Source organism: Geospiza fortis, unplaced genomic scaffold (assembly GCF_000277835.1).
Source record: "Geospiza fortis unplaced genomic scaffold, GeoFor_1.0 scaffold174, whole genome shotgun sequence".
Lineage (NCBI taxonomy): Eukaryota > Metazoa > Chordata > Aves > Passeriformes > Thraupidae > Geospiza > Geospiza fortis.
In genome coordinates, this window is record NW_005054480.1 from 139017 (window position 1) to 164726 (window position 25710).

Here is a 25710-nt window from a genome sequence, read left to right on the forward strand (position 1 = left end):
AGATGGAAATTTCCTTCTTGGTGGAGGGTTTTAATTTTCCAGACCCTTCCCTTTGTTGAGCATGTGACTGACTTTCAGAAGGAAATCATGATCAATAGCAGATTCTTGGCAAGAGGATTAAGAGAAGGCTGGAAAGTAGGAATATCTCCTTGGCATACAGTCTGTTTCTGGGCTGCAGGTGGTATTTTTCTATTCAAAAATGAGGGACTAATCTTCCCTACATAAATTTATCCAGCCATTTCTGGTACCTCTCTAAAACATTTCTGATTTCCAGTTTTTTGTGGCATCTAGGAAGACTTGAGCAAAGCATTTGGCACTGTGCCACATGACATCCTTGTTTCTAAGCTGGAGAGACATGTTTGGGCCAGAACCCAACTGTTTCCAGGGCTGCATCCAGAGCCTGTGGGCAGCAGGGCCGGGAGGGGATTCTGTCCCTCTGCTCTGCTCTGCTGAGACCCACCTGGAGCACTGCATGCAGCCCTGGGCTCCCAGCATAAGAGGGATGTGAACCTCCTCTGACTTGGATGAAAAAGTGTTTTGTTTCCTTCCAGCTTGTTTTGAAGCTCCCTACTTTTTTTGCTAGGGCAAAGAGGTAGGAACTCTCCAGACCATCTGTGCCACTTGCTGCTTCCCCATGTTGTCTGTTTTCCAGCCTTTTTAGGTGCTTATTACACACAGCCTTTCTCTGGAAAGTGTTGAACTTGTTGATTTGCCAGCAGCTTCAGAAGGACTTTAAAGTATCCATCGCCTAAGACACCTTTGACATTTCATCAGATCACTCTCCCAGCAGAAGAGTCCTGGAAATTACCTGAGCTTTTATGCTAGTCTTTGTTTAAGTATTTATTGAGTTACTGGTTTTGTATCAAATTTGACTTGTTTTTTATTGAGTATGTCCTGCCAAGGAGTATTTGTTTGTCTTGCAGGCTTTTGCTTTTACGGGAGTGGGCTTTTTCCACAACTTGTATTTCACAGTATAGGTTATCTCTCTGCAGCTCTGAGAGAGAAGTTAATTTCCTGCCTGTGAGCTTTAGTGTCTCGTGTGCCCAGGTAAATTTGATGATATATCAGTGTGTGCCCTGTACCTCTCATATTAGTGGGAATGGATTTCAGTCAGAATTCTGACTTCAGGGAGGGCTTTACATCACATTCGGAGCTAACTCTTTTAAAAGCTTTGTGCTTTTAAATAGACCTGAATCCAGTGCTGAATCAGAACAGCTTCCGTCTTTGTTTTGTATGAGAGGGAACAGGGATTCATAGATTTGTAAAAACATTCCTGGTGGTGTGTGCCAGATGCAGTCAAAAAAGCACATCATTCTCCCTTCTCAGGCTGCCAAAAATAACCAGGAAAGTCAAGTGATTGGCATGTGCTTTGCCCCAGGCCAGAAGGAGTTCAGCACATCTGTGGTGATTGCCAGTTACCATCATGCTGCTTCCCAGAGTGGCACATACTGAGCATGAGCTGTGTGCTAGAGACTGCACTTTGTCCTGCAAGTACTGGATCTCAGTTTGAGTCTTTTTTTTATTGTTTCATTTAATTTCTTCTCCCCTCTCCTTCTGCATCCCAGTTCCTACTTTCAGTCCCTTTCTAAACAGAGACTAGTTTGTGGTGCAGAGTAACCTTTTTGGTGTAATGTGTCACTCACCACAGCTGCCCTCAGCTGGGACTGAATTTTCCTGTTTTGTAAGGTATTTGGTTTTGATAAGCTCCCTCCCCCTTCATTCCTCCCCAGGGATAGCACAACAAGCTGCAGCTTGAGCACGGCTCACAGGCTGTCACAAGGCTGTGCAGAGCAAATGGAGCAGCTGCTTGCACACACCACCCTGGATAGAAGGGCAGTGTGTTTCAAGCTGCAGTTGTTGAGCAGAATCCATGACTCCTCATAGATTGATTAGAATATTCTTCCATGTCACTGCGCTGCTCCTTTGGTACTGGGAAGTCACCTTCTGGAAAGGCACTGGAAACATGAATGGTAAGTAAAGAAGAGGCTGAAGGCATCAGTACAGGCTGCCTTTAAGGTCACCGTGAAATGACGCTGATGTTAAGTGATGGAAGGGCCCTTCCATGACATGGTGAAATTCATTCTTAAGTCCCATCTATGCTGTGAAGCTTCATGAGTTTGGAAAAAAAAGAGGCAGAATCCTCCTCTTGCAACACATGTATGATGACAAATGCAGACCTAAAATATCCTGTCTGCTTCTGACACCACTTCTTGGTTTTGAGCTGAACAGAGTGAAGAGAGGAGAAGAGCATCAATAGGTGGGTCAGTCTGATGTTGCCTCACAGACTTAATTTTCATCAAGCAAAATAATTTCTATTGAGAGGAAGAAGTTTGGCTGTGACCTTCCCTTGCTCCGCTGTTGAGAGGAGTAAGGTTCCTGACAGACTTTCATTCACTGGAAAATGGTGCTTTCTTCCATCCATCTGCACACGTTGTGGCAGCTGTCATCATTTGTATCTCTGCTTTCTGGCTGTTGACTGGGGGTCCTGTAGGTCACAGTAATACAAACAATACTTGTCAATAGAAACAAAGCCACTTGTCATTTGATCAAATGTTTGTGTTTAGTTATTCTCTAATAAAGTTTGAACTCTGCAATATTAACATTGTCGTGCTCACTGGCTTGAGTTCACTCACTTAGTGCTCACTACCTTAGTTTTAGAATATGAGTGAGCAGGAAGCCAAAACAACCGTGGTGCTTTCTGTCTCTATTATTAGAGATCATGTCTGCTTTGTGAATCCTCTTGCCTGTCTTTTCATTCTTAATAGAAACCACTGTTTAGGCACGGAACTGCTTAACAATCTGGTGTTAAATCTTCACTCTTCAGCATTAGTTGGCTTTAAACCATCAAACGTAACCTGTTTTGCAAACGGTGAAGATGTACTGGATTCCAAATCAAAGCTTCAAAACTTCTCAATCAAAGTGTCAGAGGAGTTTTCAAATGCTGAGAAGTACAAACTATTTTTACACAGTTAATTTGCATTTTCATGAACAGCAGTTTAAACATTAACAAGATAAAAATCCCCAGTTAGTACCATGTAAGCCCCCTGGATACAGTGCTTTCTAAGCAAATTTGATTAGAAAAATTAGAATGAGATATTCCAAGAGTATTTTCCATGAAGAAAATGGCTGTTGCTCTTTCTTGCTCTCCCAAATTGTCTTTGGAGGGATTGGGCAAACTCTTTGTCTCAGAACAGTAACACTTGCCTCAGTTGTTTTTTGTTCCCAAATGAAGTAAAAACTTGATAATCTCACCCTCTTGGGACTAAAGTCAAAGTAAGCCTCTTGCTCTTGAAAAAGCAGCAGGGGTTTTTATTACTTTCTTCCCCACTAGTTACCATTAAACCTTCCAATATAAAAACAGGGGAGGAGGGGAAAGGGCAAAGCATAAATATAGGGAATAGTAAAAAACTCATAAAAGGTATGTTATTGTTCACCAAAGAGCGTCCTTCAAGCTGGATAGCAAAGCTGATTGATTTTAGAATTTATATTTAGCTTGCTATTATATTCACCCTGAGATAGAGCTTGAGACTTTATTACTTTTTCATGGTCCTTGCTTGATGCAGTGCAAGTGTGACCTAGCTGACTTTTGCAGGAGGAAACTCATCTGGGCATATTTAATTCTCAAGGTAACATCTTCAAGTGATATAGCTTGCTGTGTGGCTCAGAGCTCTGGCAAGGCACCCTGCACCTCAGAACCTTTGGACAGACCAGGCAGCCCAAAGAACTGTGACCTTGTCTTCTTCCAAGACCCAGGGGACTCAGCAGCAGTTGAGGAATAAGGAAATACTGACAGAAGGAGCCTCAGATCTTCAGAGTGCTCTGGACTTCAGGCAGTCCTTGGTGGTCTGACTCAGCTGCAGTGTGAAAATCACACGGGTAAATAGAAGGGTTGAAACTGTGATTGAGTTAATGAATTTTTAATCAACTGTGCCATGCCATCTACCTGCTGCATGCTCAGTGTGTGGCAAACACACGTTGTTTCAGCTTACTTGAACCAGTGCTGAGCGCTGTGTAAAATTTATTAAATAATATCTTTGCTCTATTTCAAGACCATAAAAATGTCCAGTTGCTAGTACTCTAGTGCGCAAAAAAGTTTTATCCTGTTGGAATTTAATGGTGTGTCTGAGCTTTAAGTGCAGCAAAGAAGGACAGTTTTGGCTTGTGTGGATCCAATGGGACGTATTTCTAAAAGCATAAGGTGAGAATGTGGAAAGGAGCTGGACAATATGAAGTGAGTGCTGCTGGGCACAGTTAGAGATGTAGGAGCTTCATGTTCTTCATGAACTGCTGGATTTCAGAGCTGCAGAGATGCTACCTAACGAGGCTCAAAGAAACTTAATGGCCAGGCAATTATCATCATTTGTGGATCTTCTGTAATGAGAAAAGAAGATGGGCTATTTCTACAATGCAAATATTGCTGCAGCAACAGGGTATGCACAAGTAAATAGGAATAAGATAGCTGGACTGTTTGTTCTTAAGGAAAATCACAAAATAGAAGTAATAAATGTTTAGGATAGATAGTAAAGATTGTGGTGGAGGATGCAATGACCTGAATGAAGCATGAACAAGACATCTTGTCTTTTAAAATTACATGCTCCAAGTTGTGCATTTTCAAGTGAGCATGCTGCAGTGTCTACAGAAGATAAGGTCGCAGAGAATTTCCTTCAGTGAAAATGAATGTACCTAGGCTGTTTCAGATTCTGTGTGAGATCCAAAGCTTCGAGTGAGTTCAAGGTCCATAGAAGTGACAGAATTATTTAATAAACTGTATCTATGTCATAGCAGAGGGGCAAATGAATGCATATTTTGGATTGTTTGCTTCTCTTACATGTAAAAACATGTAAGAGAAGCAAACAATCCAAAATATGTAACAGCATTAAAACCCCCCATGTAACAGCTGGGGGGTTTTATTAGCTTCTTAAGACTTATTCTAGATAACCTTCATCCAGAAAGAGTGAATAGAAAAAATGAAGTTGAGTGTGGTCAGAGGACTGATTCTCTGCTAAGTCTCTCTGAGTGATTGTGTATCTTAAATAGTTTTATGGTAGCTGATAGACATGGCCCTAGAGACTTGTCTTCTCTCCTTGGCTGAGGATATCCTCCCAGCCAGAAACACCCCTCTCTCTGAAGTATCCAGAACTGATAGGTCCTTTAGGAACCTGGGAACTGGAGGATGTCTGACAATCCTTCCTCTCCAGATACCTTATTTTCTTCCACAAAAGCCTATCTTACTAATAAATTTGGTTATTTTTCCCCCTTATCTTCTATGTCTGAACTTTCTGAGTTCACATTGTCCAGGGCATAACTCTGCACCTCTGGCCAGTTTTCTGTCAGTTCCTAAAATATTATAGGAAGTGTGACAAAAGTATGTAAAATCTCATGGAATTATAGTATTCTGTTCTTTCACTTATGTTGTTGTAAAAAATGAGCTATTTTTATTTCAAACCAAAGCTATGTTGAACCACAAGACTATGTTTCAGTATCACACTTTCTTCACTAAATTGTGCTAAAAGCATCGATTTTTTCCATGGAAGTGTGTAAGAGTTAGAGTGGGTGGTGTTCATAAAAATCTTTCATCAAATTACTCAGTACCTAAAAACCCCAACCTCTTTCTGTTCTGAGCAGCACCATGGCAGGTGTTTTTTTTTCTAGCTCTGTCTGAGGATGTAGTGAAAAATCTAATCTAGATGCTAGGTTTTTCTTTTGGCTAAAATAGGAACAGATGAGAAATTCAAAAAGAAAGATCCCTGGGAAAAACAAAAGGGACATACAGAAAGGAACTAAGTGATTAGCTAAAATAAATTTAGCGTGTGTAATGTTAACAGATCATTTACTTTACCAGTTCTGTTTAGATTATTTGCAGCTGTAGTTGTCTGATAATGCATGTTTCATCTGCCACAGTTTTTTTCTTTAATTCTTGTATTCAAACCTAGTTTCTCTTACCATGTATTACAGTTATAATAAGCACCTGGAGCAAAGTACCAAAAGGTAAAACTCGAATCTTGTCCTCTTCTTTCGTGTTGCTTCTAAAAGTTGCTGTATTTTCAGATTCTGTCACTGTCCTGTTGTCAAAATTCTTGTTTGACTTGTTGTCAGAAATATTGTTTAATTTCATGGAGTTACTCGCTGTTCTCACCACAGATGTAATTTTTTTGAGCATTGTTGTCAACATACTGTTATTGTAACTTTAAACTACAGATTATTGGTTTTTTCCTTTCCCTTTTTCTCCTAACAAACACCCACTAATTCTAGGCCCTCCTGTCTGGTGTAGTATTGCAATTTCAAAACCAAAACCAAGAGAAAATATGCCAGAAAATGTATTTTGACAAACTCCCGAGCTTTTGACTGAAAGAAATATGTGAAGACTATGTGCTTTCCACTGGAAAATGCAGATTCTACTGAAAATCAAAACATTTTGAAAGATGGTTGAAAACTTTTAAGTCAGAGGTGTTCCAGGATCATCAGTGTTATTTTGGCAAGTCACATGCAATGTAGGAGATGTGATATGTTCAGGGAGTTGTTTGTGTCAAAAGAATGAGGCACATGAATTAAAAATCCCATGAAGGGATGTAGCAGCACTCCCAAATACAGTATGGTAAACATTTGCAGCTACAGCATGTCAGAATCTGAGGGCGAAAAGTGAGATTTGAAAGAGGGGAGAACAACAGTCTGTAAAAAATGCTGTGGTAGGTTTGTAGATTTTTCACCTGTAGGCTTTGAGGGAAACACATACCCCCCAAACAAACACACGTACACACCCCACCCCTATTTTCTGACCATGTCTGTTGCTGTATTACTTGGTAGCTTTACATAAGAAAGTTCAAATGAGGAAAGCTTCTCTGCAGTAATTTTTTTTTCTGTGGTGATAACTAAACCCTTTCATTAATGTAAATATGAATGGCTGTTTTCTAATGAGGCTTTCATAACTGCCCTCCTTTGTGTATTCTGAGGCTGTGTGAATGCACTCAAAAGCAGGTGAGGCTCAGAAAAAGCTTTTATTGTATTTACATAGCTTGAAATCTGATGGACTTTAAATGAAAAATTCTTGCTGTTATATTTGTGAGTCAGAAAAGAAGAGCTATGAAGAGCAAAATTAAGACGTATTTAATCAGCAAAGGGAATTTTGCCAGTCCTCAGTGCTTTGAAGTAAGTTTAATGTGAAGATTGGTCTTTTTTTTCTTTGGTCTCAGTTAGTCTCAGCATTTAATTTATTGGTGGATAGCCTGTGCAGGGTGAAAGTGCAAATGCAGAGCAAGAGTTCAGTAAGTGCTGGAAGTCTCTGGAAGCTTTTGGAACGCCTCTGTGTACTGGAAATGGGCTTTTAGAGTCACATTCATATAATGAAGTTTTGCTTTTTTCCCTGCTCCATACAGCTTGGATAGATAGCTGAATTTTAACATGCAAGCATTGATGAAGGAGCTTGAGGTTACCACTGATAGGCTTACTCCACCTTTTATAGGATTGTCTGGCCTTTCTTGTTGCAGATAGACATTGACACAGTAGTCTGGTGACTATTGCCACTTGCATTCAAAAATCAGGGTCTGCAAATGAAGATGGCTAGTTCTTCTTCATCCCAACTGGTTTAAAACCCCACAAAATAATCAAATAATCCACTCAAAAATTACAAATATCCAGGAAAGATTGAACCCTGTGGAATGAAAGGGAATGGGCAAGGATTTGTGAAGGTGCATTGATTCCCTGAGCAGCATGAAGAAAGCCACATCACAGATCTCCTGGTATGACCACTGTAGATGCATTCTTGCTGTATGGATTCACTCTTGCCTGAAAGTTTTATCCAGTGTGAATGTGGATGCTTCTGTGTGTCGCTCTGACGCTGTGCCTTGATTTATGATTTAAAAAGAAACATTAGCATTTTTTGTATGTTGTTTAAGAATCAGAAGTCTCAATCTCTTTTTTCTTAAAAACAAAACCCATACAGGCAGTAGCTGAAATCCCAGATGAACAAACACATGTGACTCTTGAGTCCTGAACCTTTGATGCTTTAGGGGTATAAACACAGCTTCAAAACAGCACCAATTGCTGGCTTTAAAACTTTGACTTCCATTTGAAAGAAGGAATTTCTGATCTTCAGAACTGTTGGATAAGCTGTGAAATGACACAGTTATTTATTTGCACAAGTTTGCTGTGGGATGTGTTGGACCTGTGGCAATAAGTGTGGGGGCAGAAAGTGTCTCACTGAGCTGCCCCTTGTCTCCTTGTATGTAGAGCCCATGGTTATATTTTAGTTTTATAAGAGTGCTTTTCTTCTATTCATATGATTTCTTTCATATCCTTAATCTCATACTGGCTTTCCCAACCATCCAGAGAAACTCCAAGTCTTTGGGATATTTAAAAAGATTTGAAAATTTGTCTGCCATTCTGTGTTTGAATACAGCAGCTGCAGGAACAGACTGTTACTGCATTTTTTCCCTCTTCCAGAATAGGCTAAGAGGGGTGCACTGACCACAGCAAGAAAGTGAAGAGGAAACACAGCCAAGACTGGAATAGCCCCACCTCCTGTCCCATCCCCAGTGTGGTCTGGGTTGTCAGTAGATCCTTTGCTTTTAGATTCAATACTGCTCCACTTGACATGGAAGGACAGTACAGTGGTTTTGCAATGTTTGCAGTCCCTGCCAAAATGCTGAGACACAATGGACCAAGGCCATGCCTGGTTGGAAGTGTGTGCTGGATCATGGCAGAGTGAGGTGTAAAAGGATCCTGTGCAGTCCAGATGGGTATCAAGGGACCTGTAGCTTAGGCAAATCAGGGAGGCTGATACAAAAGTTTCAGCCTGTGAAATGTTGCTGCCTTTTTAGCTGATCTACTGGATGTTCTTAATGGCTTGCTAATTAATGAAAAACTTCTTATTGCTTCCATTGTAGTGTTGGCCTGGGGGCCAGTGAGGGTTTATGGTCTGAGACAAAGTTGGACCACACAGCCCAGCCCATCTGATGGGTTGGATAATTGATTGTGGGACTGCAGCTGGGAGCAGAATTTCGATTTGCACTTATGAAACAGCTTCTATTCCAGTCTTGATCTCCGGGGAATGGATGCAAAACACCAGAAGAACAAGATGCAGCTCTTCCTCGTGCATCATGTTTGTCAAATCAACTTTTGACCTTTTACTGGCTTTATAAAAATATGAGAGTCTTTGACTCAATTTCAGGTTATTAGGAAGGAGGTATTTTTTTGTGTTTCACTTTGGACTGTAATGACTGTGAGGTATAAAACAGCCTAGATGTATGCAGCAGAATAAATACTGAAAACCTGTTGTGTTCATATTTCTCCTGTATAAATGACTGGCTTGTGAGGAAAGCTTGGGGTTGCTGGTATGAACCAGTATATTTATTTTTGTCTTCTAGTACTGAACAGAGGAGATTAACTCTTTTGTGCTTATTTTCAGACTGGATATTTCCATCTGCCCCATGGGGATTACTTCATTGAGCCCATTAAAAAGCATCCACAGAAGGAGGGAACACCCCATCCCCACATTATCTATGGTGCAAATAACCTTCCAGATGCTTTAAGGAGAAGACGGGCCATCGTGATGGAAAAGGAACAAGCATGTGGATTGAATGGTACTAATTTTGCTGGATTTCAGCCTGTTTGCTTTCTGAATCTTTTTAAGCAGCTGTTTTCCAGTGGTGTGTGCCTTCCTTCTGCCAGGCTTTTAAAAATTCTGTTAGAAAAGATTATGCAAAACGAGAGCATCTCAATCAAAACACCACAGGAGCCACCCATCTGTGTTCCTTTCTGAAAAGTTAAATCCTCCTTATGACAACTGGGGTATGTTTTTCATGCCATTGATCCTTTCTACCCCTCACTTTTTCTCCAACCAGAACTGTTCAGTGAGTTTGAAACTTGAATTCTTGAGGGGTTCTGGGCTAAAAAGGTTTACAGTCAGCATTATTTTTAATAAAATGTTTCACTCCATGCCAAATTCTGTCTTCAACATAAAATAACTCCCGCCTAGTCCATGGTTTAAATTTAGGATTTCTAGATTTTCTGTGATTGTTAGCAGATTATTTAAAGAGTTTTATTTAGTTATTCTGAAAGTGAAGTACAGGGCATCAAGAGCAAGATTTTTTTAGTGGAAGTAAAAATAGCTTGAATATTGGTGCAGTAATACTCAGGATCATGTCTTTTGTGAAAACAAACTAGTACACTATGCTGGAAGACTAGAGGGTTGTTGGCATCTCATAATTACAAAATTAGTTCCTTTATTTAGTAAAATAATTTCCTTGATTTATTTCAGACCAAGAATGTACAGATTTTTTGTTAGTTTTCTGATGTTTGAGGCCTTGGATCTGAGTCTGCACCAAACTTTAGAAAGGCATAGTATTGGTAAGGCTGAATCAGTAATTACTTACATGACCTAAGGCCCAAGTTATGTACCAACAGAGCTGCAGAATACACAGGAGTGTGTTTCTGTCTTTCACAGGTCAGTGATTCAAGAGAAGTTCGTTCCTTTCCAGGAATGGAAAATGAAAGGAGGAATGTAGGAATTTTTAATCCCTAGTCATGACTGCTGGTGAAATTTTACTGCTGTGTAATATGGATTGGTAAATTAAAGAAGCAAAGAACAGCTTGACCCCGCTGTATTTCTGGTCATAGACCTCAAGTGCACTTCTTGCTTGCTGGCCCAAGGTAGTGCAAAATGGTAACAGCGGGAAAAAGTGAGAAAGCTGATGAGGGAGTTACTCAGTCTTCTGTGATACTGGGAAGGTAAAGGGGAAGCCATAAGAATTAATATGAATGCTGCTCCATTTTATTATTCATCAAGTGAATATATATGTCTACTTAATAGAAAATAACCCTGGATTTGAAAAAAAACAGGAGTGTCTAAAGGTAATGTTTATATTGGTATCAATTTCAAATAGCTCCCTGAATTTTCATTCCTTCTGATGACTGCTGGACTAGACAAGAGAAATTAGTTTAGATTTGCCTGTGAAGAATAGGGAAGTTGTTCTTGCCTACTATCTTCCACGTTTCTTTTATGGATGAAATAGCATATGGATGAAATAACATCTGCATGCAGTAATTTAAAGTGTGGAGAGGACATAGGAGATCCTTGGGAACATGTTATTTGCTTGCTTTGTGTGGTCTGCTTATTTTCTTTCTACCTCTCACTTTTTGCCTCTTGTATCTTTCTTCAAAGTCATGCAGAATGAGACAGAAAAAGACTGACTGTACCTGGACGCTGTAAAAAAGAGCATAACTTCTCTACATTACTTAGATTAGCTAAGTCTGCTCTAATAGACTTGTCAATTTAAACTCTCTGTCTGATGTTACTCTTTCCAAAGTGACAGAATTATTTCTGGTAATAGTATGTTCATTATATTGCACACAAACAGAGATAGTGCCTTATGAACTAACAACGTAGTCAGCTGTAATTTATGTTTCTTTTTTTCAAGTCAGTCCTTGGAGGTAATATCTGCTTTTAACCAAACCATAATCTTGGCTGTCATAACAGTTAAAGAATCAGTGTGAAGAAAGGTACCATTTTCATAATTACATTTTTTCCCTTTGTTTGACAGCATATAGCAATCATAGGATCCTCAAAAGGCCTTAATATTTAAGTTGTGTGTTATGTGTCCTGGGCTGCATCCAGAGCCCCGTGGGCAGCGGGGCAGGGAGGGGATTCTGCCCCTCTGCTCTGCTCTGCTGAGACCCACCTGGAGCACTGCACCCAGCCCTGGGCTCCCAGCACAGGAGGGACAGGGACCTGCTGGAGTCAGCCCAGAGGAGGCACCAAGATGGTCAGAGGACTGGAGCATTTTTCACCCTGGAGGAAAAAAGGCTTTGGAGTGAACAAATTGTGGCCTTCCAGTACCAGAAGGGAGCCTGCAAGGGTGGAGGGAGACTTTTTACAAGGTCTTGGAGTGAAAGGAAAGGGGGAAATGGCTTTAAACTGAAAAAGAGTAGATTTAAATAAGATATTAGCAAAAAATTCTCTATCTTGAGGGTGGTGAAGCTCTGCATCAAGTTGCCCAGAGAAGTTGTAAATGCACCATCCCTGGTGGTGTACAAGGCCAGGCTGGATGGATCTCTGAGCAACGTGGTCTAGTGGAAGATGTCCCTGCCCATGGCAGGGAGTTGAAACTAGATGATCTTTCAGATTCCTTCCAAACCAAGCTGTTCTGTGTTTTATCTCATTTCTGAGTAGCCAGCTTTTCAACAGGGATAGAAGAAAGAATTCAGTGTCATCTTCTATTGATACTGCACATTGTCAGAGCAGTTGCTATTGTTAGAAGTGAAATACAGAAGAAAAAGGGAAAGTGTTACAATTCTTGCTTTCTGTGCCAAATGTATTCGCTACTTAGACTTTAGTGAATACCTTGTGCATAAATTTCAAAGGTAGTAAGTTGACTCTGCCACCTTTTCAGGATTTCATTTTTTGAGGTTGGCGCCAGAAATCTCATACACATCACAGATAGCTTAGAGTAATGCCTTTTGGGATCCCTTCAAAGCAAAGCATTTTCAATTTGCAGTTCACAGTTAATTTTAAAAACTAATTCTATTTTATAGGTTAAATTCCATTTTGTGTTTTCAACCCTCAGCAACTGCTGAGCTGAGGCTTAGCTGATGAAGAGTTGCCTATTGTACGTCTTACAGGAATTGGTGTTCAAATATTTTAACTTTGTGGGCTGAGATTCATCATGAAAGTGTCAGCATTTGTTTATTTGAGCTCTGAGTTTGTTAGTCTTTTTTAAATTAAACTAAGATGCTTGAGTTATTTCTGTGACTTACACTTGGTGTGTGTTCAGGTTAAAGGGTAGTGGTGGTTTTTGCTTGGAGAAGTTGAATCACCTCGATGCTTATGAGTCGGTGCACAGAGTTGAGTGGTGATAATAGAAATCTTTAGTCAGAAACTAATCTGCCTGTCAGGCAAGGAAGATAAAGACTAGTTGTACAGACAAAATCAAAGTAAAGGAATTACTACAGGGGGGAATAGGTAGAGGATGCTAATCCTCTGTGCAGTCTTTTTCCAGGTTTTTTTTCTTTAATGCAAGATCTGTGTCCCTTAGAAGAAGCCTTGTACAACAGCAACTTTTACAAGTTTTACTGTGGCAACAACTGCATGAATATCCAGTGTCCAACCTGCTTATCACTTGTCTTGCCTACATGCAATAATGTTTTGGAATCAGTGACTTCCCTGTAGTCTTGCAATGATTACATTAATTACTTTAAAATTGATATTATCTTTAACAGTTTCAGATACTTGGAGAAAAATCAACACAGTAAATTACGTAAATGAAAACTTATGTTTGTTTTGCACACTTCCATTGCTGCTCAGGCAAATGCCAGCTGACTCAGTCATTAGCTGCATGCAGAACTGAGTTACTAATACTGAAAGTGGCATAACAATACTGGACTCTGCTAGAACCTGTCTCACTGTACCATGTGGAATATATGTGAGAAGTAGCAGAAAAGATAGATGAAAACTGTCCCTGTGCCTTATAAAAAACCTCTCTAATCCTTTGTGCCCACAGGAGAGGAAACTGCGGATCTGGGAGTTTGTTTTATTCTTCTCAATAGGTGATTTTAAAAGCTTGACAGCACTCTGAGATATAATTTAAGGAAAGAGGAATTTTCCTACCTTCTGTAGGAAAGAAGGTAGGAAAAAAGAAGAAAAGAAGTGGCCTCCTGTTTCTTCTGCTTGTTTTCATTGCTACCAGGAGGGGATTGGTGCAAACAGATGGCCTTCTTTTCCTTGGGCTGGAGAGAAGGACAGGTTGCTGTTCTTCAGAGGGTGAGGGCAGTTAAGTTTATTCAGATTGCAACACAGTGATTGCTGCAGAAGGCTGTGAAGTGTAACTCAGGCGTGAAAGGTTTAGGGTATTAAAAAAGATCTCTGAGAATGTTTAATTGGAGCTTTAGGTGTAGAAAAAATTTTATATATTTTACCATCATGTTGGTGTTGAAGTATTTGATCAATCTGAAGATAGGATTAGTTTGGATTTGACATGGGCCTCCAACCCTTTGTCTGCAGAGAAGTTACAAATCTTGAAACTTATTTTTTTGCATTTGGAGCAATTTTGCCCCAGATTTGTAATTGTGATGTGATAAAGCTGGAGTGAAAGGAAGGAGGGAAGAGGCTGGCTGCTGTGTGAAATGATGAGGAGGGGAGAGGGAGTTAAAGGAGCAGAGCAACATTGTCTGTGTAAAACTGTTTTTAACAGTTTTCCCATCATCACTCTAAATTTAAGTATTTTGAGTGATGATGGCATAATTAATTTAACAGAAATCTAAGTGCCATTAAGCTATTTCAGGCAATTACTACCTGTTCTACTTCCTCTGTCTGACTGCAGAACTTTGTTCAATTATGGTCTTGTTTTTTGATGATTAACTTGATACTGTCAAAGGCTTCTCTTCAGTTTTTATGCTTGCAAACTGTACAGGATGAACTAGTAATACTGTCTTTTGACCCTGAAATCCTTTGTTTAATCACTTGAAAGAAGGAGGGGGGAAAAACCCAGGACAATATTCTATTCTCAAGCGATAACCTATTTTCTTTTGTTTTAGAAGGACATTATGGCCAATGTAAGCAGCTTTGCTTGAGCTCCTGGTTGTAAGCTCAGAACTCCTGGTAGAGGCTCTGTAGTTTCTGGCGCTTTTAAAGAAAGTTGCTGATATTTTCCCAGTATTTGTTTATCCTGTATTTAATCACATCAGTTATAATTCAGCTTAATTAGTTAATTAGTTTCTCAGCTTAATAGCTTAATTGGTTTCTCCAGGACACAGAGACAATTATTCATAGGATGGTAAGTTGGCACATAGAAATTTAATATAGCTGAGGTTAATTCAGCCTCAGTTTAGGGAAGAGCACCTTTCTCCCTGCATGGCTCTTCCTACAACTGGCTCTTCTAAGCTGTTTATGAGATGCTTATCATGAAAAAAAGAGCAAATAGGGACACTCAGTCAGAATGACCTCTATTTTAAAGCAGGTACAACCTAGCAAACAGCTTGCAGAAGAACACCGAGTATCCTCTCATCTCTGAAACAGTTTGCACTGCACTGAAAAAAGTGAGTGCCTCCTCGTGTGGACAGCAATATTTAGCATTTCAGAGGCGGGGATCTGGGAAATAAAAGACAAGAAATTGGCTTATCACAGCAGTCAGTGTGACAATTGCTGCTAACCGATATCAAAACACTTCCCCCCTCCCCAGACAACCTCATGGAATGGAACCAAATATTCTAACTCTCTTTCGTTTTTCAGGAATACACGGGAGGATTTTTTTAGTTGCTCTCAGTACAGGTAGAGGGAAAAGGAATAAAATACTGTATTTTCTGCCATTCTTCCTCTCCAGTTAAATGAGTGAGGAGTCAAAACTAGAGGTTAACCCGAGTGGATCGAAGTTTGTGCTGAGCAAGTGCCTGAGATGGCTCAATGCTGGCAGAGTACTGGCACCTGCTTTCCCTGTCCCTGATTGTTTTCTCATTTTCTTCTCTTTTCTGATGGAATTTTACTTTCAGTATTTCACCTGCTCCTGTTAACTGAAGCAAAGTGAATTCCCTAAGTTCTTGTGTTATGCACGAGGTGGGGAACAAAAATCTGACAGTACAGGATTGTTGTAATAAGGTCATAATTGTTACTTGTTGCCGCCATAGATGCTACCTCACTCAAAGACTGAATAAATTTTAAAGTTCTGTGACAAGCCATTTTCCAAATAATACGAATCAAACCTGTAAGGAGGGAAAAGTTTTTCTTCGTTGTGATTCACCAGTCTTTCTGTTAGTCACCGTGCCACTGGAAAGAAAGTGTTTGCTACACCATGCTTGCTTACTGTATTTCCTTTCCTGTAATTTTAAGGGTAGTCTGTGATCTCTTCCATGTCTTCATTGAGAGTTTGCTTAACTGCTCATCAGATTGAGGAGTCTCAGTCTGCATCCAGACTAACTTAATTCAGCATGTCTAACAGAACTTCCCTGTAGTCATGTCTTAGAGGAATATATTGTGCTCTTGCTCTGTACCTGTAGCTTTCCTTATCAAACTGTGTGTGATGCTATTGCACTTCTTGAGTTTAGCAATTGATTTGGTAAACAAATGCCTTGGGAATATAAATGTTGAATTGCTGCAGTATTGATTTGGAGAGCAATAGTACACTTTAAACTATTACATATCGCATCCATCCCTTTCCCTTTTTTAAAATAACAGTGGCCTTGAATAATTGTAAACCACATTTTCAGAGGTGAAATAGAAAACTCAGAAAGCTAAGTTGCATTTGGTTAAACATTTCTAAATGCAGGAGTTTGAAAATTTGGTCAGAACACTTGATCCATTAACAGAGTAGTATTTGCAGAGATGTTCAGCTTTCAGTCTGGTTAGGGCCAGATTTCTCAGTCATGCTAAGCTCACTGTGAACCTTCTAATAAGAAACTACAATTACCTTATTATTTCTGGGCAGATGACAGATTTCCAGTTCTTCTCAGAAGTGCTGGACTCGCTCTGTGGGGCTGATGAACTGATATTGGCTCAGTGTCCAAAAGTAGTTTCTCTGGAGTCGCATATCCTTGATGAGCCTTCTGTTGTAGATGACCTGCTTTAAACAGGTGTCTGAGTTCAGTTTTTCTGCGTGAAACACTATGTCCTTGCTTGTGACTGTGTTCTCTTCTCTTTGTGTCCCTGAACTTGAATCCATTTTGTGTGCTTGAGGCGACACCTTTGGAGCAATTGTGCTTCAGAGGGATTAGTAATACTACTCTAAGCATAGGTTTTAGCTTTATGGTTAGTTGGGAATGAGAGGAACTGCATAACTTGGGAGGTTATTTTTTCTAGCCGCTACTACTTCAGTTAGCTTGTAAGCTCCCTCCTTTTTAGGGATAAGTGGGGCCCCATTTGCATTTATCACCCATCATGCACAATTGCTTGGGCTGCACAAATATCCTGCACCCCTATGTTATTTATGTACTGTCCTGAAATAAACTGTATGTAAATAACAGGCTGGAGAATTGCTGTTCACTGAAAGGTCATATAGATTACACACTTTTTTTTCCTAATAAATAGAATTATCCCAAAGAATTAATCTTTATGCAAAAAAAGGTGGACAGAAGATTGCTGTGGTAAAAGATATAGAAAATGTTTTTAGTTGCTGCCCTTAAATACTGCACTTGTTTGAAGATTTTGTGGAGCTGTTTTCTTGCATGTCCAGATTTCTTTATGAAAGACCATAGGAGAAAAGAGTGATTTTTTTCCTCCCACAGTCTCATTTAGACTTACCACTTCCCTTGCAAATACTCAGCCTAAACTTACTTCAGCAAACGACGTGTAATGTGTCTTAGCTGAAAAAAAGATAGGTGTTCCTATGCTCTTTAAGCAGCAGTGATGAGGTCTTTGTACACATAAATTAGACTCCTACAGAAAGTCTTTTCTAAACTGTTCTAATCAGTGTCAACAAACGCTGTCCCAAAAATAATCCTTGTGCAAAATAAAAAGTCCGAAGCTTATATGTCCTTTATTAATCTTTCTTGTAAAAAATGTCTTGGTCTAATACTTTGCTCTTTTGCAGAGCAGCTTTTGAGTTGAAGCTACAGAGAGAGATGTTTTCATATTTTAAACACTTCTAAAACACAATGTCAGCCTATCTCCCATTCTGCCAAAGTTGAAATTAGCAGCAAGTTTCTTGCCTGCCCAAACTTTAAAACAAGCTGAATCAGGATCCTTCCTCTCTGATCTGCACTGTTGTTGGTTGAGCCCCCAGTCTGGGTTCCCTTCAGCTCCGTGGAGGTTTTGGATTTGAATCAAACTCTTCTTTCAAATACTGTGGTTTCAACAAGGGATCATTCCTGTCATTTTCTGTATGATTTGCTTGACATTATTTTCCTGATGTTCTCCAGCTAAAACACTCACTGAACCACTCTCTGCTTTGTGGCATTTTCTTCTCAGCATCCCAGCTGCATCCATTGCCCATGGTGAGGTGCTTCTGTCAGTCAGGTCTTCCTCAGAGTAACTGGAAGATGATGGGAGAGTTGAAATTTCGTCTGTCAGGGAGGTAATAGCAAAGAAGGGCAGTAAAAGAAGGGAGTTCCTGCGAAGCCTGGACTGGTAACATTGATAGGCAGATGAAAGTTGTCCAAGTAGAGATAACCTTTATATTGGGGAATTGATTACTAAACAACCTCTTCCTCAGCTTAGGGTTGTAACTTGGTTTTGTTCATAATTATCTATTTTTTGTATATTTTTGTCTCCTTAAGCTATAATTATTCATACTGTTTTATGGTGAATGTGAACTGGATGTTTCTTTCAGGTTAACCTACATTTTTCCCTCTTTCTGGTCCAATGCATTTACTTACCTTTATCATCTTATGGCTTCCTGGTGAGAATAGTAGTCACGGAATTTTTGCAAATAAAAACTGAAATTGTCATTAAAAAAAAACCCCAGAGGCTCAATGTGTTGGCAGGGCTTTGTTTAATTCTCTTTCCACAGGAGTAAAAATTTCAAAGTTCAAGCGCAGTTCTCAGCAAGCACTTTCCAACTCCTTGGCATTTAAGTGTGGAAGCCCCCAATGCTCCTGTCTGTGAAGGATTCTAGCATAGTTTTCTGTAAGTAATGAACACAGGGAGTTCAGTTAATTAAAGCTGGTGTTACTGGTGAACCTCCAGTCCATGCATGACAGAAATACAAATAAATTAATGGGCTTATGACGTCCAACAAGTTATAGTGCCTCTGACAATCAGTCTCTAATAGGAAACTGGAATAAGAAGAAAAAGTCACCCTTAAAGCTCTGGCTAAAACTGGAAACATCCTTTAGCCCTGCAGTGGTATTCACAAAGAGCTGAGTGGGATACAGCTCACCTGAAGCTGGTGTTACCCCACCAGGGTAGCTCATGCAGGCTGGTGGCAGGAGTTGTTAACCTCTCACCTCAGAGATGCTGTTGGCTGCCTCCCCTGAGATGATGAGATTTATGCTGTTCCTCCCCCTTGCTCCTTCTAGGAGTTTACAGATGCCTCTGTCAGCTCTCCCCAGCTGCAGGACAGAGTCTGTCCCTGCTCTGCTGCTTCAATGTCTTTTGTCTGTGTACAGGTGCCTCTTCAGGGGCTCAGTCAGACAAATGAAATCTTTTGCCAGCTTGGAACAGGAGAACCTCAACAGTCATCTCTCAAAATGTTGTGAAGCTGGAAAATGTTGTTATCAGGACTTGCTTGTAAGGACAGAAAATGTTAACAGCAGTGTGTGTCTAAGATTTTCAAGATATTAACATAATTCATTTTGGTGACTGACCAACCCCTTCCCTTCTTCAGGGGGGATGTTCTCTTCTGCAAGAGCTGTGCTTTAAGTGCTGATGTTTGTAGCAGAGGCACAGCAGGGTTGGGGCTGAGCATGAGCCTTTGAAGGCTGTATTGCTTAGTAACATCATCTGATATTTAAGACATTTGGCCTCAGCCAGGGACAAGGAGGCCCCTCAAAATACTTTTTTCTTTGAGCACACTGGTGTGATTGGTATTTTAAAGGCAGTGGAGAAGTGGAATGGAAAAAACAACAGCTGGTCCAGAGAAAGGCCAAATGAACTCTGTTGTGTAAGCCCAGGGATAAGAAGGTTATAGCATAAGTGGTGTCAGTGATATTGTATCAAACCTTGAAAGAATATAATTCTGTTTCAATATTAATTCCAGATTGCCTTTCTCTTATTTTTTTTTAGTAATCTAATCCAAAACCAAACTAATTAAAAGTCATTGTTTAACTACCACTTCGAAGACTATTCTGTTCGCCTTTCTGTAACTGTTTCTCTCCACATCACAGATGTTGTGCATTAATTTAGTTGGGGTACTTTACACTTCTTGAACTGTGGTTTGAACATTTAAAACTGAGATGTCAAGTTTCAAAAATTATGGATGAACTATAGTAGCTATTGTTCATGAAAAATCAGCTTTGGTGCAGGGAATGTTTATTTGATGAGGTGCTTTCTTGAGAACGTGGCCTCTGTGTCTGCAGCATACCTCAAGCATGAAGGTCTTCATATAGGAGCAAGAGGACTGAGAGATGGAGGAAATGGAGCTCAGAGTTTCGCTAAGTTGATACCTGTTAGTCAGTGCTCTCCCCTTTCCCATCTTCCTTTCAAATTTCATCTCATGTGAGGGTGCCAAGAAGACTGAACGTCCTAGAGTATTTTATGGAAATGTGTATTTATTTTGGATGTTTCTAAGGATGGCTGATGAGGCAAGGAGTAGGAGCCAGGCATTTTCTCCAGCCTTCACCCTTGTTTATACAAAATGGCTCATGCTCATGTTGCTCCTCACAGTCCTCTCATAATGAAAATAAGTCATGATAGCTTTGAGTGATGTCTGGAAAAAGTGCTGTTTTCTTAATAATTTCAGAAAAAACAAGGGGGAAGAAGCAGTTGAAATTTAAGTCTTGTAAATGTGACATTATGAGTCAAGCCTAAGGGCTTGTGCAGTCCATTAGAACAGCTAATTAGTTCTGTTATAAAACTAATGGCATTACCTATTTGCTTGCTCTGCTTAGATCAGGTAAATGATTTCTGAATATTACTATCAATTGGCATCTTTAGACTGATTTGTAATTTTTAAGGTTTTTAGGTAGTAAAACTCAGTGGTAGCAAATGAAGTGGTTAGAGGTGCTTCTCTTTCAGGCTTGGGTCTTGCTACGGAAATTGATTTGGTACTGCCCTATTTCTAAGATCCTGAGGTGAGAGCAGGATGGTGACCGAGACAGACTGGACGGGCTGAAGCAGATGTAGCTGTCAGATAAAATGTGTTTGCCAGACACTGTTGGATTACCCTTTGCATTGGAAGCACAGCTCTGCTTTATTTGCTCTCTAATCACACTTTGTGGTCCAATATGTGATTTACATGCCCTCCTGAGCATGGAGGTTGCTGTTTCTTCTCGATCTGCAGAACTTTCTGAGCTTGCAGTTAGCTACCAGCTTGCTGCTTTACATGAAGAAAACAAAGGGGAGAGCTGAGCATCCTATGTGTAGAGAGGATTGCAATGGGGGTGAAAAGCTGCTGGAGGTGAAGGCTGCAGGGAGCACAGCTAAGATGGCTCTGGCAATATGGGAGTCTCAGAAAGGGCTATTTTTCTTTGATTCTCACATTGAACTGGCACCATGACTTGAATTCTGTTGTGTTTCAGCCTGTCTGCTGGGCCATATCCTGTATGCTCCAACAGGTTCCATAAACTTAGCCTTAGTGAATTAATGAGCAGGTACAGTTTGTAGAATGGGATCGTTGGAGAAATCCTGAGAATGTCAATGACGCATAAAATAGCTGATGTAAATACCAAATCTCATCTTCGCTTCACTGAAAGCCAAAGACACCTCTTTTTCCCATGAGTTTCAAAGCATTTGTAGAACACTTATTACTGTCTTGCCTTGTACCTTTTAGAATCACTCTCAAGTCCTTTTAGTGCACACTACCTATTAACTATGAAAAAATATTTTTGAGAAAATAAATGTGAAAAGGAATATGTTTATACCAATAAGTTAAATAAAATGTTGAAATGCAGCACTAAAATAAAATCTGGCAATTTGTAAAGGGACCGTAATGGACCTTCTGTACTTGGATGACTGAAATAGTTTTGTTTAAAAGCTATGGGGAGTGCTGCAAATGCTTTATATTTGGTTTTAGAATACATTTCTTCCACCTTCTTGTCCCTCTGTGTGTTTTGCTAACAAATTGTATGATATATTTTCTTTGCTGTACCGCAGGTGCTTCTACAGCTGACATAGAAAATACCTTCTGGTTAGTTCTGAAAAAAGCAGGGATCTGTCTTCCTACTTAAGAGACTTTAGATAAGATGCTGGAAAAAGGGGGGGAAGTTTAATCTAGATTATTTTTTTAACATTCTCCTCCCCTTTTGTGTTATAAGTCAGCTATACAGCTAACTGACAATTTTTAAACTATTGATTGTAAGCCCAGGAAATGCTCATTGCCAGTGCTCACTGAAATAACCATATGTTTATTTTACTGGATGCTTTGTTAATTTATGTAAGAAAATGCATCCTCACACATACATAAATATTTAGTCAATGAGGTCAGATTATTTCTTAGTCAGTCATATCTGCCAGTACAAAGACAAACTTCTATCTGGAACCATTTTTTAAAGAAAAAAAAATTGTATCTGCTTTATGCTTAGACTTGAAATGATATGTTTCTATCTAGGGCTTCATAACTGGACTACCGTGTTACAACTGGAGAACTCTCTCAAATCCATGTGTTTTATTCTGAGTTATTGACTTACTTTTACATCTGAGGGAGTTACAGTAGATAAATCTGTCTTGAAATCGGCCCAGTTTTTGTGGTGGCAGTTCCAAAAAGTCGTGGGTTAATAGTGGGGATAGTTTCAACTAAGCTCCCCAATTCCTTTGCATGTGCATATTCAGTAACCTCTCTGTTAACATCTTGAAAGAGATTGTTTGAAATATGTCACAGTCAAAGCAGCCCTTTTTGAAGGCTAAACTAGAAACTTTTATTTCCTAGAAATGTGATTGTATTTGAGTAACTGAATGATAAAATACACAGTCAAATACTAATCCAATACCAGAATGTGTAGCAGAAACCTGACATTGTAAACGTATAAAACAGCTGCAAAATCAGGCAGTTTATATGGTGAACATAAAGACATCATTTTTAATAACTTTGCCTGAGAATTGTATTTGAAAGATGCCTGTGGTATACTCTACAATGTGTATTCTGGTTCACCATGTAACTTTTTTATATGTAAGGTAAGTGCTGAGCTGGCATTTGTTCTCATTGTGGAACACTGTGGATATTCATGTTCCCACACAATGAGATCATGTTTGTGCTAATCACTGAAATACTCCAGTGTTCTTTGGCATGGCAGCCAAGTAGCATACAGCACTCTTTGTAAGTACATTAAATTTTCTCCGTCTCTTGCTCAGAGAGGCGGGATCCTGACTGCTGAGAGGAATGGCTGGGCTGTGTCTCTGCTATGAACATTCACACAGTCACAGCAGGTCTGACAGCCACAGCTATCTGCTTGCTGGTTTTGACTCTTAGAGCTGTTTGGAGATTCCTGGGGGATGAGCTGAACAGCACTTTCCGAGCTGTCTTTGACCCAGAATGAGTCTGAGCACAGTGGAGGCGTCAGGGCAGAGAGTGCTGACATTTGAAAGAGAGTTGGCCTGAAAATGGTGTGAGGGGCTCAGGTGCCTGGACTCCTGAGGGTCACAGCTGAGCTGGAATCTTGCCAAGTATTCAGTGAGGGGTGTTGTTTGGTGTTTTGGGAAAGAGAGAGGTGCCCTTAGGGAAGGAGGTGCAGAAGAATGCTATATGATCAGGACAAGGAGCAGTTCAGTAGTGGGATGATGTGAAATAGCTGTAGTTCATCAGCCGTACCTTTCACACATAGTTTCTAACCAAACTGCTGAGATTCAGCTTTTTGTGAGGGTGAAGCCGTGAGCTGGAGCAGTGTCTCAGAGTGCAGGGAGGCTGCATCCTCTTCTGGGACTACTTATCAGCCTGGGTAATCACAGGAGTGGTAGCGTCTCCCAGCTGTGCTGTGCTGTGCTGCCTGTGTGTGTTTGCCTCTGACTTCCTTCCTATCCCTCTTGGAGAGGAGGCAGGAGCAGCTGGTCCCAGCTGGCTCTGTACTCATCATTTGCAAGCACAGAGAGATGCAAGTGGCTGATTCTGCTTTATTAGCTTGAACAGAAATGATGAGCCAGTGAGGAGTTCCTGTGGTGCACAGGTTGGGTCTTAGGGACCTAGAGGAGGCCCTTAAACCCACTTAAATTTGGGATTCTGCATGGGGTAGCATAAGCAGGCAAAACAGTCCTGGGCGTATGTTATAATCTGATTTGTGAGAGATGCTTCTGCCTGAATGAGGGTGCAAACAAGACTATATGCTGAAGTTAACAATACAGATCTTATTTAACAATTAATGTGAGGTAGAGAAATAGAGGGAAGTAGAAGGGATGAGGGAGGATGAGATCAAGCAGAAGATAGTTACCACCTATGGATCAAGCACCATCCCTTTGGTCCTTCTTCACCTGGTGTCCTGGAGTACCACTTTCATACAGCCCAAGTTCCAGGGAGCCTCAGGATGGTCACAGATGGTGTTCCCACGACGTGGGGTGATACATGGATGAGCAGGTGCTTCCTTTTCCACCGTTTGCCACAGGAGGAATTTTTGTCCGGATGTGTTAACCACTCAATGTGCTAACCAGATCCTGCTGCCAGGCCTGGAATAGCACCTTCCAAATTCCTCTCTTCTGTGCTTAACTCAAGTTCTCGCTGTGGTGATTTATCTTATGGCAAGTTCCATCTGTGGCCTTGACAGTGCTTGGAACAGGCACCTGTACTCTTTAAGCCCTTTAAACATACTGGTTTTGGCATGATGAGGATATTACAGGGAGCATTTTGCAAAGGGTGTCTGTGTGGAGGAAGACTTTCCTCGGCTGTTGCAAGGCTGAAAGCAAATATGGGCCCCTTGGGTGTATGGAGCAGCATTCTGTCCTCTCCAAGGAGGGGCAGTGACATACTGAGGTCTTTGCAAAGGGCTATTCTTAGATTCTGTGAGCTAAACAAGAAAGCACGTGTGAGCAGAAGCCTCTTGTTTTTCTGCGTGGGGAAACCCAAGTGCTCCCCTTCAGTTCTGCATCAGTTTATCCCTGGTAAAATCTCAGGAAAGCCTGGCTGAAGATGGGGAAGAAAGCACGTTACAGTCCAGAGCAGAGAATTATGCTATCATAGCTGTCTCCTTTGCTACTCTTCAGCTTCTGGTTCTGTTGGGAGCAGAACAAAATGGTTTGATAGGTATCAGTGCTGCAGGTACTTTGGTGTCTGATAAAAATGGAGCTGCGATTTCTGAAGTAAGAGGAAATGCATGAGTTTACTTTGAATCCGTGAATCAAATGTGATTATTCTCAGTTCCTGTTTCATGAGGAGATGACTGCTAATGCTTATTTGGATTAGATTCAATTGGTCTGGTGAACTTTCCTATGAATGTTGTAAGAGGCTCAAGTTGGTTTTGTGCGAGAGGAATGACTCTTCCCAGTCCTTGTGGCACAGCACCCAGCCTGCTGCTGTACTCACAAACTTAGAGCCAGTAGGTGGAGGCTCCTTTGAGCTGCCTTGAGTCCCCTTAGAGGCTGGTTGCAATCTTCACAGCTTGAAAACCACATTCTCTGTTGTCCGAGCCACTTTTAAAGAGCAAACCGTCCATGTAAAGCATTCACAGTGCTCAAATCCTTGGAATCACAATCTTTAGTAGTCCCTTCTTGTTCTTTGCTTCTTCCAGCATAATTGTTGGAGTTTCTTTCTGGCACATTTCCTTGCCTTGATGCTCTGTCCTTCATTCCTGTGGCCTTGCCAGTTCTTGGAGCTTGGCATTAGGGCAGCCTGCAATGAGTGCCTTTGTGAAAATCCTTTAAGTGACCTTAAAGAACTATTGGGCACTCCAGAGACCTTTGCTGCCAGTTTCTGAATCCTGCTGGTTCATAACTCTCTTCATATCCACGAAGCCCCATAAAATATGTACCCTTTGAATGTTTCAGCACTTTCTTTCACTGCTGAGTTCCACAGTGCCAGCACAAAATTTACCTGCAGCATACAAGCTATGCGAATAGAGTCACAGAATCTTTTAGGCTGGAAGAGACCTCTAAGATCATTGAGTCCAACTGTTATTCCAACAGTGCCAAGTCCACCAGTAAACCATGTCCTTATGTGCCACGTCTACATGTTTTTAAATAGCTCTGGGAATTTGGACTCCATCGCTGCCCTGGGC

General features: G+C 40.6%; 1 protein-coding gene across 1 annotated transcript in view; it reads left to right on the top strand.

The window, feature by feature from the left end:
- The window catches only part of ADAMTS12 (ADAM metallopeptidase with thrombospondin type 1 motif 12), a 144731-nt gene that overhangs the window by 42821 nt on the left and 76200 nt on the right, over positions 1–25710 (top strand). The window contains exon 4 of the mRNA XM_031063069.1: positions 9404–9578. Within this exon, the coding sequence (XP_030918929.1) occupies positions 9404–9578 (175 nt within the window). The remainder of the gene's footprint in view (positions 1–9403; positions 9579–25710) is intronic.